General features: G+C 45.7%; 1 protein-coding gene across 1 annotated transcript in view; it reads left to right on the plus strand.

Annotated features, from left to right (window-relative positions):
- The window catches only part of LOC144123373 (lachesin-like), a 92,442-nt gene that overhangs the window by 47,877 nt on the left and 25,962 nt on the right, over positions 1-18,603 (plus strand). The window contains exon 3 of the mRNA XM_077656216.1: positions 8,583-8,689. Within this exon, the coding sequence (XP_077512342.1) occupies positions 8,583-8,689 (107 nt within the window). The remainder of the gene's footprint in view (positions 1-8,582; positions 8,690-18,603) is intronic.

Below are 18,603 nucleotides of genomic sequence, written 5' to 3' on the forward strand. Positions count from 1 at the left end.
ATTGCTCGACTCCTTAGCGGACACAAACCTGGCTTCTTGAGCAAACTGCTTAAGTGCAAGGCAGAGTCTTCGTGTTTACTTTCCGACGTTACCATAGCAATTTGCGCAAGATAACGTGAGACAACTTGCGATGTCGCTGTTTCTGACGCGAGGAGACGTACTTCCGTGTGCTCAGTTGGACACAAACTGCTGGTCAAAAGTAATAGATGCGGACTAGCAGAGTAAGAAGAAGAGAAATGTTAGCTTGAGCTGACTGATTTTTCCCGGGGGCCGCTGGTAAATGAGAGGATAAGACGGCTATGAAAATAAAACAGTACTGCCAATATTGAGAATAATATAACAGTAAGCTCGAGATAACCGCGTCGGAATAAGTTAAAGATACAAGTTTAGTATCAAAACTTATTTAGTATCTAAGTTTAGTATCACAAGTTTAGTATCTAAACTTTAACTGTGAGCCTAAAAATTTTAGCGATATTTCAGCAATGTTCTGAGCAGCGTTTTAAGTAATACTGCCAAAAGCACGAGTTACTTCCTCCTTTGTTATAAAGACCCACACAACTATGGTTTCTGTTGTATGGGCTCTGTGGTATTCCATGCATGGGTCTGCATATGGGTTGTGCGGTTTGGGCTCTTGCCATATGGGTCCTGTTATGCAGAACCCATGCAATAAACTGACTCTACATGGCAGTGGTTGCGCTATGCAAGACGTTTTGCGTTAATTAAACTATTCAGTTGCAACACGTCGAATGCTCTGTTTGCGATCATAAATTGTCAAAAGTTTCCAATGTAACAAACAGCCCTAGGAGCTACGCGGCAGTAAATATTGATTAAGAAAAAAAAAGCCTTTTTCATTTTTTTCATGTTTTCACACCGAGTCACGATTTCATTCTTTCAAAACGGTAGAAGGCACACATAATAGTCTGATATTACTCTTCCAAAGAAAAATCAGCATCCTTTTTGAGATCATTCCAGGCCGCAGCACGCTTCAAATTTTCACACATTAGCATGAACCGACATATTGATAATATATGTTACATGCTGTACCATTGTCTGCTGCCACGTATACCTAAAGTATATGCTGTATTTTTATAACTGAACTCGAGATAACCTGATAGGGCAATCGATTGCGGGAGAAACGCCTAGGGAAAATGGTGCACACTACCTCGACTTTTCAAGGCTGGACCTACTGACCATTCTTATGAGGCGCAGAGAAAGCGAGAGAGAGAAATAACTTTTATTAGCACTCGTCAAAAGGTTAACGGGGATCCGAGGCGCAGCTCGGTCCCAGCCACGTCTTCCCCTTAGCTGTCGACCGGGATATCCTGGATCTCAGCAGCAGCCTGGCCGAGACGGATGACTTCACGATGTCCCTGTTCTTTCTCTTTGAGAAGCAGTGCCTGCCGGGACACATTTCTTCTGTCAGGTTCCCCAAAGCTAGGACATGTCCATATCATATGGATCATGTCCGCTATGCCCTCGCGACATTTGCACTTCGGGCTGAAAACCACCGGGTGCCACATGCTATAGAGCTGGGGGTATGGGAATACTCCGGTTTGTAGCTTACGCCACACAACCTCTTCGTTTCTGGTGAGCTGCTTACTCGCTTTAAGGAAGTATCGGTCAGCCTAATCTGTAATGATCTAGGATTTCTTGATATGTACTAAGATCGTCATCTGTAGGGGATCCTCATCGCGCGAAGAGGACGGGGTTGCTTATGAGACGCAACTGGGATCTCGGAACGCAGCTAATCCTCGGGCCCGTATGTGCGCTTCCTCGTTTCCCCCCAACCCGTGATGCGCCGATGTCCAAGTGAGCGTGGCCTGTTGTGCCGGTGGTGGGCCACCGGGATATACTAGTGCTGCTACGGCTGAAATGTGGCCCGCGTCAGTTTCTAATCGCTGATTTTGAGTCGCTGATAATAATTTTGATCTGTTGTTGAGTTAGAGCCAGCGCAATGGCCAACTCTTCCGCCTCTGTTGCGGTCGAGTGTCGGGTGCTGCAACACGCTGCCGGACACCCGTTTTTCCTAGTTGTTACCGTAACGCGCCCCATGCCGTCCGCGCATTCTACGGCATCTGCATACAAGACACCCTGTGTGCCCTCAAAACGGGTGTGCAACGCTGCTGGTCTATCCCTTCTCCGGCTCTTACGGTAGACGGGATGGGTCTTTTTGGGGGAGTGGAGGTATCTTTAATTTGTTCCTAATCTACCTAGGAGCCTTGTCAGTACGTCTGGAGAATGCTCGAGGCTCATGTCCCAGCTTTTCCAGAATGCTGCGACCAGTACGACATCGCAACAATCTCTGGTTTTGCGAGGTCGCTGCAGCCTCGATGGGCTCTTCGAGGGTACCGGATACCTCTAGTCTAAAAATCCTGGTCGTCGATGTATTAGGTGGTAAACCTAGTGCTGTTCTGATCGCTGTACGAATGAGAATGCTGAGTTTGTCCTTTTTGCGCCATGTGAAGCCGCAAATACGACGCCACGTGCACTGTCCTGCGTATTATGAAAGGCTGGACAAGCATAAGGAGGTTAGCTTCTTTCGGTTCTGCATGTTTTTTTTTGCGATCCATTTCAGGTGTCTGCAAGTTTGACTGGTGCTAGCCTCTAGCCTCTGAATAGTTTTCGAGTTCCTGCCATTGGCCTTAATTCGCAATCTTTCGTAATCTCAGAACTCCAATGTTTTCCGTCGTTGGAATAACGTTACCGTTCACCCTGAGTGTGATTCCCGGGTTATACGGTCCGTGGCGCTTTCTTTATACGCCGACACAGAGGTGATCGCATTGACGCGAGAAAGAGCGCTTCCGATTTCTCGGCCGAGCAGCTGAGCCCGATCGGTTCTAAGTATCTTTCTATAGCATCGATTACTCGCTGGAGCGTCTGTTCAATTTGGCCGTCACTGCCCTTGCACATCCACAGGGTCAGATCAACTGCGTACAATGTGTGGTTTAGCCGCGGGACTTCGTCCATTTGTACGGGGAGGTCAAGCATGGCAATATAAACAAGGTCGGGAACAACAGCGATCCTTCCGGTGTACCCTTGTCGCCGAGTCTTATGCGGTAGCTAGCCGGGCGAGCTGTTGATACATATTCAGAAATAGCAGTTTAATCACAGGAAACAAGGAGTATTTAGTTGAGACTCAGACTTCAGTTGAGAGTCAGCACTTGTCCGGTGTTTTTCTACCCTTCGTCCCCGTTTTTCGTGCTGTTATTTTTGAATATGAGTCCAATACCTTCCTCTGTGCGTCACCCCAACTGGTAGTTGCCGTTCTGTTTGTGAGGAAATCGCCTATGTAGTTGTAGGTGCGAACCACGCTGAACTATTCTTGATAACACTAACCACCTTTGAACAATTGCGCTCGTGCGGCTTCCAGGGGAGTCAAACTGCTACATGCATACATAGTTTACACGTGACATTACGTAGTGGAGATCGCTACTACGGCGGGCATGAGGTACCCCATCATGCGACCAGCTCCTTCGATTTTTTTGCGTAAAAATGCCTTCTCTTTCGAATGTTAAGTCGTTTCACGAGGAATGCAAATCTCAACTGATGGCATCAGCGCACGTTCGGCGCGGAGAAAATGTTCGCCATGGCGAGAATATCGGCCTCTGACGACTGGAAGTAGAAAAGAGCTCGGGCGTTGGCCTACTTGCAGACATTACACGGTAACATTATGAGCTACTTTGTGATTCGCGATTAAAAGTGCAGAAATCGCTATAATCGCGCACTTTCTTCACTAGTGCGTAAGTGAGCGCTTGTCAGTAACGCAGCTCGCGGTATAGACGAAGTTTCTACTTTACAGGTCAGCCCGAAACTTTTTCTGTAGTTTTAAGCTCTTTGATCTGGGTGAACTTAACTCGAGGCGTTAGTGCAGCACTGCTAGTAAATGTTACTTTGTGTTTTGCTGCTGAAACAGAGTTCACAGAAACATTGATTTCTTACGTCACCTGCGGCGGTATGAAGATCAGCCCATGGCTCTTTCGGTGTCCCCCTAGCGTCGGCCTCAACATGCTGTTTTTGGCCTGGGCTCACCGCTTTTCGCTACATCGTGCGCAATCTTCATGCTTGGCGCTGTACCCAAGAAGCACGGTACTCAGTGAGAATTTGTCTCCTCGAGGCACATGAGTGGTCACCATTGCAACGCAAAACATTCAGGTTAACCAGCGATATTCTCTTTGCTTCGCCATTATCGCATAGTCGACTTTCCAAGATGAAAATTTGCCTATTATGAAGTGAGAACCATGGCAGCGGTTCTCGCGGTCGAAATTGGAACGTTGGATGCGAGCTACACGCAAGCTGAGTCGCCTTCATTCACTCATTTGCACAGGGAGGAAGCTTGTGTTCTTCGAGTGTTTCCAACCACGGCTACTGCTGCCTTCGACCGCCCAAATATTGCGCATTCTGCCATAATGAAGCGACGCGGAACGCATACTGCGGGAGCTGGTGGTTCATAAACATGGCGGAAGCATATCCCAGGACTCCCTTCACTGACGTCAGTGCAAGCTATTTGTATAGAGGTTCCCCTGACCCCTTTCCAATGGGTAACACGAAATGTGGTGCGCGATTCAGTTTAAGGATTCATTTAGCTCGCCACTGTGATTAGCCTTTCATCTTGCCATTCCTGATGTAACAAGTAACGCCAAGGCAGACCGAGTGTCGGAAACAATCAGTGAGGCTAGATACAACTAACAATAAGTCACTGTTGGTCAAATGTTTAGGGCAATCCACCGAGGTGGAGTAGATTTGTAATAAGGGAGTAATTATTCATTGGCATCCACACAAGCGCAGCCATAAAGCTACAAAGGAACCTGGACCAGGACGAATTTTTCTTTAACTACGAAGTTTTTGAGAAAGCTGTATAGCTTTCCTTTGTAGCAGTATGGCTGCGCTCGGGTGGATGCCAATGAGTAATTACTCCATTATTACAATAATACACTACCGCCACATTCATCTCCACAAACCTTCCTCGGCGGCTTGGTGACTTTCGGCTGCCGAGCCCACCTCGCAGTTTGTTTCCCTTGACATGCCCCTGCATCTTCTGTTTTCTTCGTCCCCAACCAAACCGCCGTAGTTCTTACGTCAACATCTCATTAATTATTTTTCGAAAATCATCACCGGGGTGACCTTTGCCTTCTCCGGCGAAAGACAAGCAGACAAACAAAAAACATCACACAAAAACAGGTCGTTTACATGTTCGCGCTTTTCGTGGTGAAAGATTGACGAAAAATCCCATAAATAGAGAACAGCGAGACAATAGAACGAAAGTCTGGCCGCATATACGTACAGAGGAGAGTGCAACGCTAGCCACTGCGAAATCAGCACCAGCAGCTACGGTGCTGCGTCTGAGGCCGCCGATGTCGTCGCGTCCGGGCCAGGCCAGGGGCGGGCGGTCACGTAAGCAGTGGACGCCAGAGAGCGGACCGTTCGTCACGCCGCATTAGTCCGGCGAGGCTCACGTGCGCAGCTTCCCGCCTGCGCCGCGGCCTGTTTTCTTTTGTCCCACACTCTCTCCCCTCTGGGTTCTCACGTGCTTGCGCGCTTCGCGACGCTTCCAACGCCCGCATGTGCCCCCTGGAGTCCGCCGCTGGCCCGGATGGTCGCCTATACGACCAAAATCGCCGGCGACAACCGTCCCTTTCTCTCTTGGAACCTGGCCGGTGTGCGATTTGAACAGCGGAGATTCGGTTCGCGCTCCTCATTAGGTTTCCTCCTCTCCGTCAATGTTTTTATGGCCGTGTACCTGGCCCCGTATTAGTGGAAAGTGAATTTAATCCAGTCTGTTTACTTTCTTTACTTGCTTCGGGTCAATGAAATTGGAGAACGCTACGACATGCCTTCGAAAGCATGGAGGACTGATGCCTTTTGTCGATGCCTGCTGTCTGACCATGACGAGCGATGTAATTGAATTCCGAGAAAACTGAATGCTAGAAAGAGTCGCCCTCGATTAAAAAGTAAGCGCCTAAAAGGGAGCAAAGCAAATTTGGCACTTTCTCTTACATTAGATTGTCTTACATTAGATTATGAAATCTAACATTACATTAGATGTTGAAGTTCCTTCGAGCATTGACCGTGTTAATCAATGCTATAAAAAACTTAAATTCCGAGTAAAATAAGGTTGTGTAACTGAGGAGGTGCATTAAAGGCTTTGACCTGTTTAAAGTGGTGCCATCTGGAGCCAAAAGTAATGCTGGCAAATTAAAGCCCAAAAGAAAGTAGTACGGTGTAATTATAACATATATAGATCTCCTTGATCTAAAAGGCTTGCCTTCAGTCGCTCACAGAAACTGTGTTTGTCTCTTCAAGTTCTTTCAGTTAATCAAAGGTCAATGCAGTATTAATACGTTCAACATTATACCTTGTTTCTTTGGATAAAACGCAAGACAACGGCACGGATTTACAGTAGCACTTTTAGATGCATGTATCAGCCTCTATAAGTAATCTTAGTTTTCTAGAGCGTTTACGGAGTGCAGGATAATCTTGGCAAGATGTCTTAACACAAATTTTGTTATAAATGCATGAAAGCCACAGTAATGTCTTTTTATCTCTGTATTATATTCTGCCCCTGCGCAATATTTGTATTTTGCATTCCTGTATTTATTTATGATTTCGCTAGTCACATTTGGCTGATTTGTCCTAAAATTACGTGTGTTATTTCCAACCATAGTTGCTTTTATGTTTTTGTGCATCCACGCCTTCTTAGATCCTGTAAAGAATCGCAGTATTTATAAAGGAAAAACATTATATACAGTATGCTGCCTCACAAACAAAATGCGAATTTTATAAAAGAAACGAAAAAACCAGCAGTTGAGCACAATACTTACTCATCCTGTCCAGATTCCCTCTAGATTCTCCCGCTAATAGAGACTAAACTTCAACATCAAATGAAAATACTTTACGTAGTATGAAACTGAGTGCTGAATGCAATCTATTCATTTTGTTATGCATCCTAGCTTCTGTAGTGGCGCCTGTCACATTTTTTTTAACTGACAACAAATTGCGTTAACACACAAGATAGACACAGGAGACGAGGTTGACGGGACTAACGAAAATTTCCGACCGATTTTATTGCCTTAAGAGTAAAATTTATATAGGCACTGAAATAAAACACATGCAGCGAGATGAGGAGTACAAGTCAAGCCAGCGCCCATGTCGTGCAAAACGCTGGAGAAGTTTTCTTTTTAAATGATCTGACGCAGGCATCACCGATTATCGTGATGTGGTACGCTTCCAACAGCTCACATGCTGCACTGCTCCTGTTGTTTTCTCTATGACTACCTTTGTAATTTTTTACTTTGAATGCTGTAAAATCAGTTTCAAATTTGCACTAGTCCCGCCAATCTCGTCTCCTGTGTGTATCTTGTGTTTTAGCCGAGTCTGTTGTCAATTTAAAGCCAATCACCCATTCTTCCAGCAAGAACTAATTTACAAAAAAAAACTGCCATTTTTTTACTAAACAGTGTTGATCTGTACGTGAAATATATGGAGTTCTTTCCGCAAATGATCTTTTTCTGTGTTAATTTAAACATAATGTCACGAAGAAGGTATAGCTGGCAGCGGAGCGTAACGGAGCCCTCGCGCAAGGCCGGCGGCCATAAAGTCATTCATTTGCCATCGTTCATCGCGTCCTTCTCTCCGGCTGGCCGTCACGTAACAATATGACCGCATAATCATTACATGAGCTGCATATTTACATACTGCACATACCACCTACAATATCTGTTTCTGGAAAATAAAGGCGGACGATGCCATTTTACTGCATATCTTCTCACCGGAACGCAATGAATAGCGGTTTCATTCTGGTACATACTGATAAAGATACGGCTGATGTTACGCCTGTTTCTCAGATTACAGCTTCTCCAAGATACCAGAACCATTCGTTTTTTTTTTTAATTTTCGTCCCGACCGAGTGTATACTGTGGGACCTGCTTCAGCCCGGAGGTAGTTTTGAGACCGACAAATCTGAGATGGTAGTGTTGCCTTTGCATGTATTTTTGGCTCCCCTAAGGAAGTTATAAAAGAAGAAATTAATTCTAAGTCGCTAGTAAAACGTCGAATTCTAGTCAATATTTCAGTATTGTAAATCAATTGTCATTGCTGCAGGTTTCGTGAACGACGTATCAGCACCTCGCGGTTGTGATGGAGTCGTGGTTTCTATTGGCCGACGAAGACGCAAAAAGCGTTAACCTGTCGCAACACATTGCTGTTAAAACACGTCAGAGAGAAGGTTTCGAACTTGAAGCTTGCTTATCTGAAATGATATATATACTATACACCTATGCCGCTAATCATGGTAGGCAAATAGAGCACCGCCTCCTCAATCTATTCTTGAACGCGTTCTTCCTCTAGCTGCCAGAAGGCTAGCACGCCGGCTCTCTACACTGGGAAGGCCATAACTGATGTGTTTGCGAACGGGTTTGTGTTTGCGCGTCTGCGGGCGCGCCTTGTGTGTCTGGCGACCTCCGACACGATCGTTTCTTCTTTCCCGATGTTTATTGCGTCAAAAAACGATCTGTTGCCCTGTCGCCTCGGAGATGCGCTTTTCGCTTACTTTATTTCTCTCTCTTTCCCTCTGCTCCTTCTTTCAGACCACGAAGTTCTTCCCGAGTTTGCCGAGCCAGTGCCAAACGTGACTGCTATCGTGGGGCGAACGGTCAAACTTCCCTGCGTGGTCAACAACTTGGGCCTCTATCGGGTGAGTGCGCCTCTGAGCGCTACAACCGTTTGTTCTGCTTCTTTCCCTGCCATACCACCGCTTAGTGCGCCTAGCAATCGTTCAGTGTCCTATAAAAAAAAAACTTTCTTCTTTCTCACTTTTACATTCTATTCGAGAATATAACGAAATTACACGCGCATTAGGTGAAAGAAAAGAACAACGAAAATAAAGTGATTCATGCTCAACTGCGAGAACAAATACAACTTATTCGGTAGCTGAAGGAAGAATTAAGCGTGGCGTGGTTACAAAAAAAATTAACAGTTATTCACTTCCATTCAGTTACACCCTTAATACATTGGTCAAAAGTTTGAGGGAAGAAGGGCTCCTCTAAATGTTAAACCAACACTGTTGCCACTTCGAGTTAATGATCAATTCGCTCTCACCCTACCATAAGCTTCCCGCCCCGGTTACCTTAGTTGATAGAGCGACTGTTCCGGTGAAGCGATGGTTCTGGGTTCGAAACCGGGACCAGGACAAACTTTTCTGTGATTACGAAGTTTCTGAGAAAGCTGCATAGCTTTCCATTCTAGCCGTATGGCGGCGCTTGGATAGATGCCAGTGGGTAATTACTCCCTTATTACAAATCTACTCCACCTCGGGGGATTCTCCTAGACACTTGGCAACACTGTTCCCACTTCAAGTTATTGAACAATTTCTCTCTCCCTACCACAAGGTTGCCGTCCCGGTTAGCTCAGTTGGTAGAGCGACTGCTCCAATGAAGCTGTGGTCCAAGGCTTGAACCGCAGACCAGGACGATTTTTTCTTTAACTACGAAGTTTCTGCGACCTTTGTAGTCGTATGGCTGCGCTTGGGTGTATGCCAATGAGTAATTACTCCCTTATTACCCTTTATGCATCAAGCTCGCAATGAGCACTTAGGCATGCACGAGGGTTATGAATACGCATTTGATGAACGCAGTAGGAACACATCTCCCCTGTAATTTCTTGTCATTTCGGGTCCGCAGCTAGGCACAGCTGTGGTACAGATTGTAATTTCTCTTTTCTGTTTCTGGCAGCCAGCAACGCAAGAACAAGGGACATTTCGTCACTGCTTTTTCTGCCTGAATGTATTCCTTTATCCTATTTTATTCGTGGAACATCCTGTGCTGCGTCAAATTCCGCATGTTTCGCGCTTGCGACGTTCAGACTGGGTGTGTTGCATAACGGCATTAATGTTCCTTTTCGGTTGTCGGCTTCTTTATACCCACGGTTCTCGCAACCCTCTTCCTGTGCGTGCTCGGCTCATGACATAAAAGAGGTATCACACAATCAGCAAAATAAGAAAATACAGATATTACGAGTGCTCTTCGCAGCGTAAAAGTCGCATGAGAGCATAAAAACATGCACCAATGTAAGAACGTTATTTCAAAAATATTCTGGTCGCGTCATATGATATCGTAGCGCGAGCATCGCCAATAAAACTGTGCGGTGCTCGAAACGGCGCTTCTAATGCCTGTTGCTCAATATATTGCCTAAAACAAAAATGTGTCTTCAGGGAACAATACTTATATAAAATATATTGCGCGATACCATCCGCCAGTTGCAGTGGCTGACCTTTAAAAATATGCTTTAACTTGCCGGCATAAAAAAAAATCTGAGAAGAAATCGCTCGAAGCAAATGGGCTTTTTTTAAAGTGCTTATGTGAATTCAGAACACGACTTACAAGAAACTTCAGCTGACAAAGTCTTGTAGTTTTTAGGTCCCTCTGAAGGCAATCACCGATATCAGCTTTTAAGTTTAGAACGTTCCTTAGATTATACGCTTTTCTTACCTCAAGTGAGGTGCTCTCCATGCTTCCTTAATTTAACGAAGCACCAAAGGAGCCATCTTATTTTAGACCCAACCTCAGCTACTCCTTGGGGAAGGAGGCACACAGAGCGGAGAGGAGAAGCTTATACGCGTCTGGAGTCGAGATTATGATATAGGAATGTACTTGTCTCAATCGCAAAAAACCAAGCACATATTTATAGCTTGTATCTATGTTAAGGTACTTCTGTCCATGTGTTTTTTTTTCATTTTTTTCTGCAAGGAAAACGTAGCGGGGGGGGGGGGGGGGGGCAGAAAGTTAGGTGTGCTGATGAGGTCAAGTCTGCGGGCATACGGCAGGCGCAGCTGGCAAAGGACAGGGTTAATTGGAGAGACATAAGAGAGGCATTTGTGCTGCAGTGGACGTAGTCAGACTGATTGTGGTGATGACGATGATATGACAATGATGTTTCAGTGCTCTAAATGTCTTGACAGGAAAACATACTTAATCTGACAAAGTCGAATAGTTTGCATTACAGCAGCAGCCGTTAATGCTCGCAGATCACTGTGGGAAACGAGGTACGCGTTCACATCACCATACAGAAGCTCAGCTGCACTGATAGCAAATATGGTGAAGTGGAAAGTCTAGCATGGACGAAACCACCATTTTGAACTTGCGCAAAACAAGATCGAATGGTTGTGCCGTAAAGTAAACGTTCAGGTTAGGATCGAGGTAAGGTACCGCTACCACCGGCCGATTTTGCAAGCAAAATGCGTGCGTCGATAGAAATTTTTACGCGGATCGCAGAGGCTACGCTGCAATGTCATTCGCTTCAAAAAAGTGGTGACCCGTCATTTTCAGTAAGGACGTCAAGGGTTTGAATCGACCGACGCGAAGTTTAGTAAATTCCATTTTCTCGTCAGTAAATGCACCTTTTAGTGCCGGATAATCGTAATGTAGCCAGGAAAAGCCAGAGAATCAAGATTTCTTCAGAATATTAATTAGATGGATTTGTCCTCAAGTGTCCGTTAAAGTATTCTCACTGAAAAAGGACGTCTGCAGAACTTTTTGAAGGAGGGGGGCACCAGATGGCTGTTGGTGGGGAAGGCGGTAGGTTAGCACCAAAAACGCACTATTTGTGGTAGTGCATAAAATATATCCGAAATTCTAAAGAAGAGGGGGGGGGGGGAGCAGCCGACCCGCTCCTTGCCCCCTCCTCTTTCCGGACTCTTATGTCACAGAGGCAAGGCGTGTTCCAAAATTTGGCGCTTAAGGTGTGTTAATTTTGTTTAAGAAATTCCTCCCGTCTATTGCCCAACATCACGCTTTTAAAAGCTTTTAAACAGAACTTTTAAACTAATACTACTACATCTTACTTCTAAGGCCTCGACGTAGCGGGGGAATGATTAATAAAATTCAAAATTTCAAAAAGATTCCAGCATGAAGAACTTGGCACGTGGCAGCTTGTCCGGCCGCATCGGACCTGCACGCGTCGCTGATCCTGCCGTCCCAATTCCAGCTTGAGCCCATTTGCTGGAAAAAAGATTATGTATCTCCTCACCGCGAAACGCAATAAGGGCTTCGCGATCCCCTCCACTCTGCATCGAAAACAATACTCTTGCGCGTCGATTACATACCCCCAAACGTGCCACAATAACAAAATCCTTCTTGAACTGGGCAAAAAAAAAAAGATAAAAGGACGAAAGGAAGACGTTCCCAGGAGATAGAGAAACAATCCAGCGAGATTACTAATCAGACTCGACTTTCCGCTCTTCGCGCAGCCGGTTCTTGCTCCTCTTCTCCCGCCTCCGTTATTTCCTTCCACGCCGTGTCTAGAGCCTGACGTTGTTGGCTCTTGTCGTCCGACTGCGCTCTCGTTAATTAAGAATCGCGACTAATTCAGCCCTAGCCTTGTCGGCCGGGCAGACGTCGTGGAAGCTCGGTTTTCCCCCATAGAAGAACATTGCCTCTTTATTTTCGTTTTTTTTTTATCTCGCGGGAAACTGATATCGGACAGCGGGACGATGCCCTGCTTTCCCCTATTTTCTCATTTTCTCTCTCTCCCATCCCTTTTTCTGCTCTTGTTTCAAATAAGTACTCCCGAAACTTTTTGTAAGGTTATCTTCGACGTGACTTTTCTTTGGGTCGTTCTTGTTGTTCGCCCCGGCCTTTAAAACGCTTCGGATGCAGTGGAATTAGCATTCGGACCCATTCCATCTTGCTTTTGGTCGTTTCGCCTCGGCAAGCGAGTGCTTCGCCGAGTGAGTTTACATAGAGAGAGGCCGCCCTATTTGAAGAAAGTTTAATTATCTCGGAGGGGGGCGTCACGGGAACGTCTTGCGAGGAAGCCGTGAAAAATTTCACAGCAAGCGAACGATTTGCGCTTGATCACGATGAAAAAATTAGACTTATTTTATAGACGCCTCCGTTATGCCGCGTAACAGTTGTCATAGTGTATAGAGCATTGCATGAGCATGTTCGCTTTTTTTATCTAGTTCAAAAGAATACATTATTTTTTGTTTTGGTTTGATTTATGAATTTTAGGGTTACCGAGCGACTCAGCTTATGAGGGGCGCCGTAGTGGAGGGCTCAGAATGATTTCGACCACGTGAGGTTTTTCAGCATGCACTGTAATCGCACAGTGCATGGGCCTCTAGCATTTCCCTGCCATCAAAATGCGACCGCCGCGGCTGGGTTCGAACCCGCGTGAACAAGCTGATCCTCCGTGGCAACAAAAATGACTGTTTTTCTTGTTAAATAAATGATTAATAAATTGTGTTAAATGCAGTAACACTGTGCGCACTCACGGCGTTCTTATAACAAAGACGCATTCCGTGAACCTGCTGGAGGGATGGATGACTTGATCGACGGAAAGTGCGGTTGTACTACTAGCAGCCACGTGCGGCCAAGAGTTTTCTTTGCGTCCGTTATCAATTTCCCACAACAGGGTACGTGGGAAACTGCTGTAAACGCCGAGAGGAGCAGTTATGCATATTTTGTAGTTTTTTTTACCGCATACGGAGGTATCTATGCCTGGTGAATGTGAAAAAGCACACTACGCTTTCTTTAGCCAGCAACGTTCCTGTGGTACTTGAGGAGCGGTGAAGGGAAGTGCTCGACAACCTACAGAAAATGCTTTCAATCCGACCGAAGGGGATAATGCTTCTGCTTAGGGTGTCGCACGCAACCTGACCCGAAGGATTAAAAAAAAAGGGTTGCATGTTTCTAGAAGGTATCAGCATTGTTGGCGGTGGTTCGAAGGAAGCAGCACTGTTATTCCGGTCCCGTTATATTTATTTCAAATATTAACGATGAAAATTTGCACTCTTGAGGATTCAAGAAAAAGGTTCAATTAAAGAGTAGCTGGTCGTTCGAATAAAGCACACAATTGGCGAAATTTTCGTCGTGGTAGCTTGACTGCTAATATGCTTCTGCGCCTTGTTGTCAAAATCCTTGAAATCGCGAACTGTTCGAAAATAGGGCGAACATTCTGAACATTCTGTGCGTGGCTGAGCTCTCGTATTGGCTGTCCTCACTGTGCACTCAAGTTCTCGAATCCGCGCTCGTTATCAGCGCATGCAAGCTGTCGCAACCATGTTCTAGTCCGTGGTTCGCGCTTCTTCTTCAGATAAAGAAAAAAGAATATGTTCAGAAGACTGGCAGGTGTTAAGAAATATTGTGTCATTCGTTAATTTTTTTTTACTTTTAACCTTCTAGTGACCCATTTTTAACATATTTACCACTCGAAAAGGTAAAGAATTATACTATGAAGTGTCTTATCTTGTTATTGTGTAAATTCTACGGCTGCTTATTAGGCGACCACAAAGAATTTTATTCCCATAAGGCATACTAGTTTTCTCACGTTAGATGGGACATCCCGTGATAAAAAAAATGATAGAAGAGAGCGACCATTCAATAAATAAATAAATCAATCAAACATTTTATTTCCTTAGAAAAGGGGGAGTACGGGACTGAAAGCTCGGGCAGCTTGACGAGGTCCCGACACCTTGCAAGTTGGCATGACAGCAAGATGACGACCAGTCATACACAAGAAATAAGAAAGCATCACAAAGCAACGGGTAATACAGAGTGAAACAAGACGGCAAGCATTAAGACAAAAAAAAAGGTAATACAAATAATCAACACACATAGGCAACAGGGGTGAAGAAAATAGGAGAATAAAAAGGCATGGTCTAGTTTTGCAAATAAATAAGTTGACAAAAACGTTTAATGCGAGAGTTTCGGTTTCTGGAGGGATCAAAATTTTGTCGCTCTAATAAGTTTAACAGTGAAGGTAATGTATAATATAAAGATTGTTCATCATAGGAGGTTCTCGGGGTGGGTACGAACCACATCTCTTTAGGTCTGGTCTAACGAATATTTGTATTCTCTCGGAGTTTTGCCAGATGAATTGTATCATCAGTGCCAAATTTTACGAAGTTTTTGTAGCACAACGCTTCTATAATTATACCTATAATTATAAAAACCTATAATTATAAAAACAAAACACAGGAAGAATTTCATATTTAGAAAAAAGTGGTTCTGTGGAGTACGTATAATGGACATCAGCTATGTAACGCGCAGCTCTTTTTGTAGCAAATGTAGTTTTTGAAAGTTTGTCACACCAGTTGTGTCCCACAACATGTTGCAGTACTGCATGACAGATACCAGTACTGACAGCACTGCATGACAGATTCAGAAGGCAAACTCAAGAAATAGCCAGCCAAGAACGTACAGTAACACTGTAGCATTTTGTAGAACATACCTAGTAAACAACACAGAAGGTCCGTGAAAATATTCGGCAAGTGCATTTCGCTCTTTCCAACTTTATCGTGAAAAAACAAAGTCTAGCAAAATTAGACCGCCTGACGCACTTCAGTGCTCGGTTAAAGCCTATTTATAGAACAGGGAACAAATGCGCGCTGTCTGTACGCAAGCCGAGCCGCCATAAAGTTGGACTAAATAAGCGCCTTTCGGGCTCAGTCCATACTTTGTGACCGCGCACACGCCGACCGCGGTGTCCATTTGTCTGACGCTCCCTGGTAGGCGTAAGGAGGGCAGCGTTTAGCGATGCACAGCGCCGGCGACGGTGGCCACGGGCAGCCCGTAATTGGAGCCTCCTCGGTTCTCATGAATTATTCTCCTCCAGGGCCACCATTAACACCAACCGTCTTGATTGTTTTTGCCGGCGCCCCGCCCGTTATTTCCTTCTTTTTTGTTCGTGCAATCCGAGGTATGGAAAGGCAGCGTCGCTTGTCAAATCTATATGCCACTCTCTACCTGGGACCGCAGCGTACACGTACCGGCACACTTTCGCCCGCCTACGGGCCTTGCATCCAGAAAGAGAACAATGCGTAGGAAACATCTTTTCCGGCGCATTAGGGCACTCGCTCAGTGCTTCGGGAGACCCCAGTGGCGCCCCCTCTCCCCCCTGCTCACAAGCGGCATCATATATATTTCCTCCGCCTAAAACGTGTCTGTTCGCATTACGCAGACCAGCGGCATTATGCACTGTTCGCTAATGCGGCGTTGCTTGTGTCGTGTATCGTCTCTGTACGCGTGACGAGTTTAATTTTTGAGGCGACAATTTAGGACAAGACAGAATAGGTGAGGGCAGGGTGGAGTGAGGAAGGTTCTCCTCTCTCACTCACTGAATATTTTCCCGGCAGCTGCAATAAAAGGCACCACTGACGGAAAGCGCAATGCCGTCTTCTGTGCGTAACTGCACGCAACGTGTCTTACGCATTACTTATGAAACCCGAAGCGCGCGTCCGAAGTTCTTGAGCGAAGCTTAAGCCTTCGGGGTTTTTTTTTTGTCTTTAACTTTCGCGGACTGGGCAGGATCAAGTGATATAAAGAATGCTCCCTATTCAATGATTATTTCCGCGACAGCCGCGATAAAACCCGCAACTGACTCAAGACGCAGGGCTTTTGCTTAACTGTACGTAATGTGCTTTACTCATTACTTATGAAACCTGCTGAACCGTGCTTCACAATTTGTTCAGCAAAGCTTAACCTTTCGTCTTTTTTTTGTCTTTTGGCTTCGAGTCGAGTCCTGAATGCATCATACTAGCATAGACGTTAATGTGCCACGTGTGTAGTTCGCGTGAAACTCTGACTACCTTGTGCGCAGTTTTACATCGTCGCACGGCTGTACGAGACTGCACCAGCTTTCCTCAGAGGTAATTAAGCTGCCTGCTATGATTACGTGGATAAAAATTCTTTCTTTAGAATAGATAGAAGAAAACTATCATATTAAATTAGTTATTCAAAATGGCGGAAAAAACTCCGAAAGCTAACTAAGTAAGCAAACGCGGTTGTTGCCCTAACTACTTTTTAAGACGTTTTCCAGTTGCTTGAGAGGAAAACTGCATTATCGCTTCTGTTTAAGCTTTCCTATCGGTGAGTTGCAGCAGAAAAAGTAACGTTGAGGTGAATGCCAGGAGATGACTTTAGGAGGGCACATATATTATTGCTATGTGGTGACCAAGAAAGTTTTCTCACTGAAAACGCACCTCTTATATATACTTTATAGGTGTGTCCTTTCTGTTTAGACGTGCTACACTTTTAATGCTATGGGATGCCTCGCAGCGTACTTGCCCAACAAGTGTCATTTCTCTTAGATTCAAAATTTAGGCAGCGCAAGCATTGTACATCCTAGTTATAAGTGGTGAAGAGCGGTTTATTCGAACGTTGAGAGGGCTGGCGGCGTAACCGTGGCACAAATTGATCTAGTAGCGGTGGCACCAGCCCGCACCTTAAGAGCGAGCTGGAGCTCTAAAAGCGCGCGGCAGCCGGTCGCTGTGGCTGCTCAAACCTCTCCATTGTCGTTGGTATTGGCGCATTGTTGTTTTCATTGCATTCGCATTAATCCTGCCGTCAAATAAACATGTTACAAACTGAATTCCTTAATCGGATAATACTAGGCCGATGGCGCGGTATCGAGCTGCAGTGTATTTCAGATGTTTTTCGAACAAGTTAAGCAAATAATGTTCGCACATTAAACCTAGCGCAATTGTGCAGGGTGCGTCCGACGCAGGGAGAGGACACCCATTAATCATATAGTAAAATTAGCTTGCCCATCTGAGCAACTTAGTTTGTCAGAGGTGGGCATTAGACTCATCCTCATCACTAGCAGCAGCGGCAGCCTAACTACTCCACCGGCGGACAAAGGCTTCGCCCATATCTCTCTAATTATCCCTGACACGTACCAGTTGCGGCCATCTTATCCCCAGAAATTTCCTAATCTCACCAGCATAACCGACTTTTTGCCACCCCCTGCTACACTGGCCTTCTCTCGGAATCCTTGTCCATTACCCTTAACGACCGTAGGCTATCTCGATTCCGCATTGCATGCCCTGCCCATGCCAATTTTTTGTAGCGATAGCTACACTACGCCACCCACTTCGCGAGGTCAGCGTGGCTGCGCGCTGAGCCGTGGCACCACCGCTCCGCCAGCTGTGCGCATGCGCAGAGTGACGTCATAGCCCGCACCTGGAGTGCGCGCCGCGCGCCTCACCGCTCCGCCGACGGTGGAGCAGACGCCGCCCGCCTCGTCAGTTGTGCGCATGCGTGGAGGGACGTCAGAGCTCGCAGCTGGTGTGCGCGCCTACATACGCTAGCATTTCGCGCCTTCAGCGCGGCGGCGCCGTGGCCACCGTGGCAGCTGCCGGCGGCGCGGCGCTCCGGCGAAACCCAGTAGGGGGGGGGGGGGTAAGAAAGGGGGTTGAGAAGGGGAGAGAGTGAATCCACGTCTAGGGACGAAGATGAAGAAGGAAAGCCCAGCGAAACGGAGCGGCGAAAAAAAATCCGACTGAACGACACTCCAGGTTTAACCATCGCTAAATCACAGCCATTTTTCTTCTTGAGTTCGACTAAGGTGTCATTATTCCCTTATCCACTCTGCTGTCTTCCCGTCTCTTAACCTTACACCTATCATTTTCCGTTACATAACTCGATGCTTTATGCTGGTCTTTATTAAATAAAGGCTGTCTCTGAGCATTCCAGGCTCATGCAATCTGTAGCCAACGTTTGGAAATTATAATCAAAATGTAGGCATTTCTCGTAAACTAACACAACCTGTATCTCGTTATAAACATGCCTAATTAACTGGGTCGACTATCATAATATATTATTAACAACAAGT

The sequence above is a fragment of the Amblyomma americanum genome, chromosome 3 (genome assembly GCF_052857255.1).
Source record: "Amblyomma americanum isolate KBUSLIRL-KWMA chromosome 3, ASM5285725v1, whole genome shotgun sequence".
Taxonomy (NCBI): domain Eukaryota; kingdom Metazoa; phylum Arthropoda; class Arachnida; order Ixodida; family Ixodidae; genus Amblyomma; species Amblyomma americanum.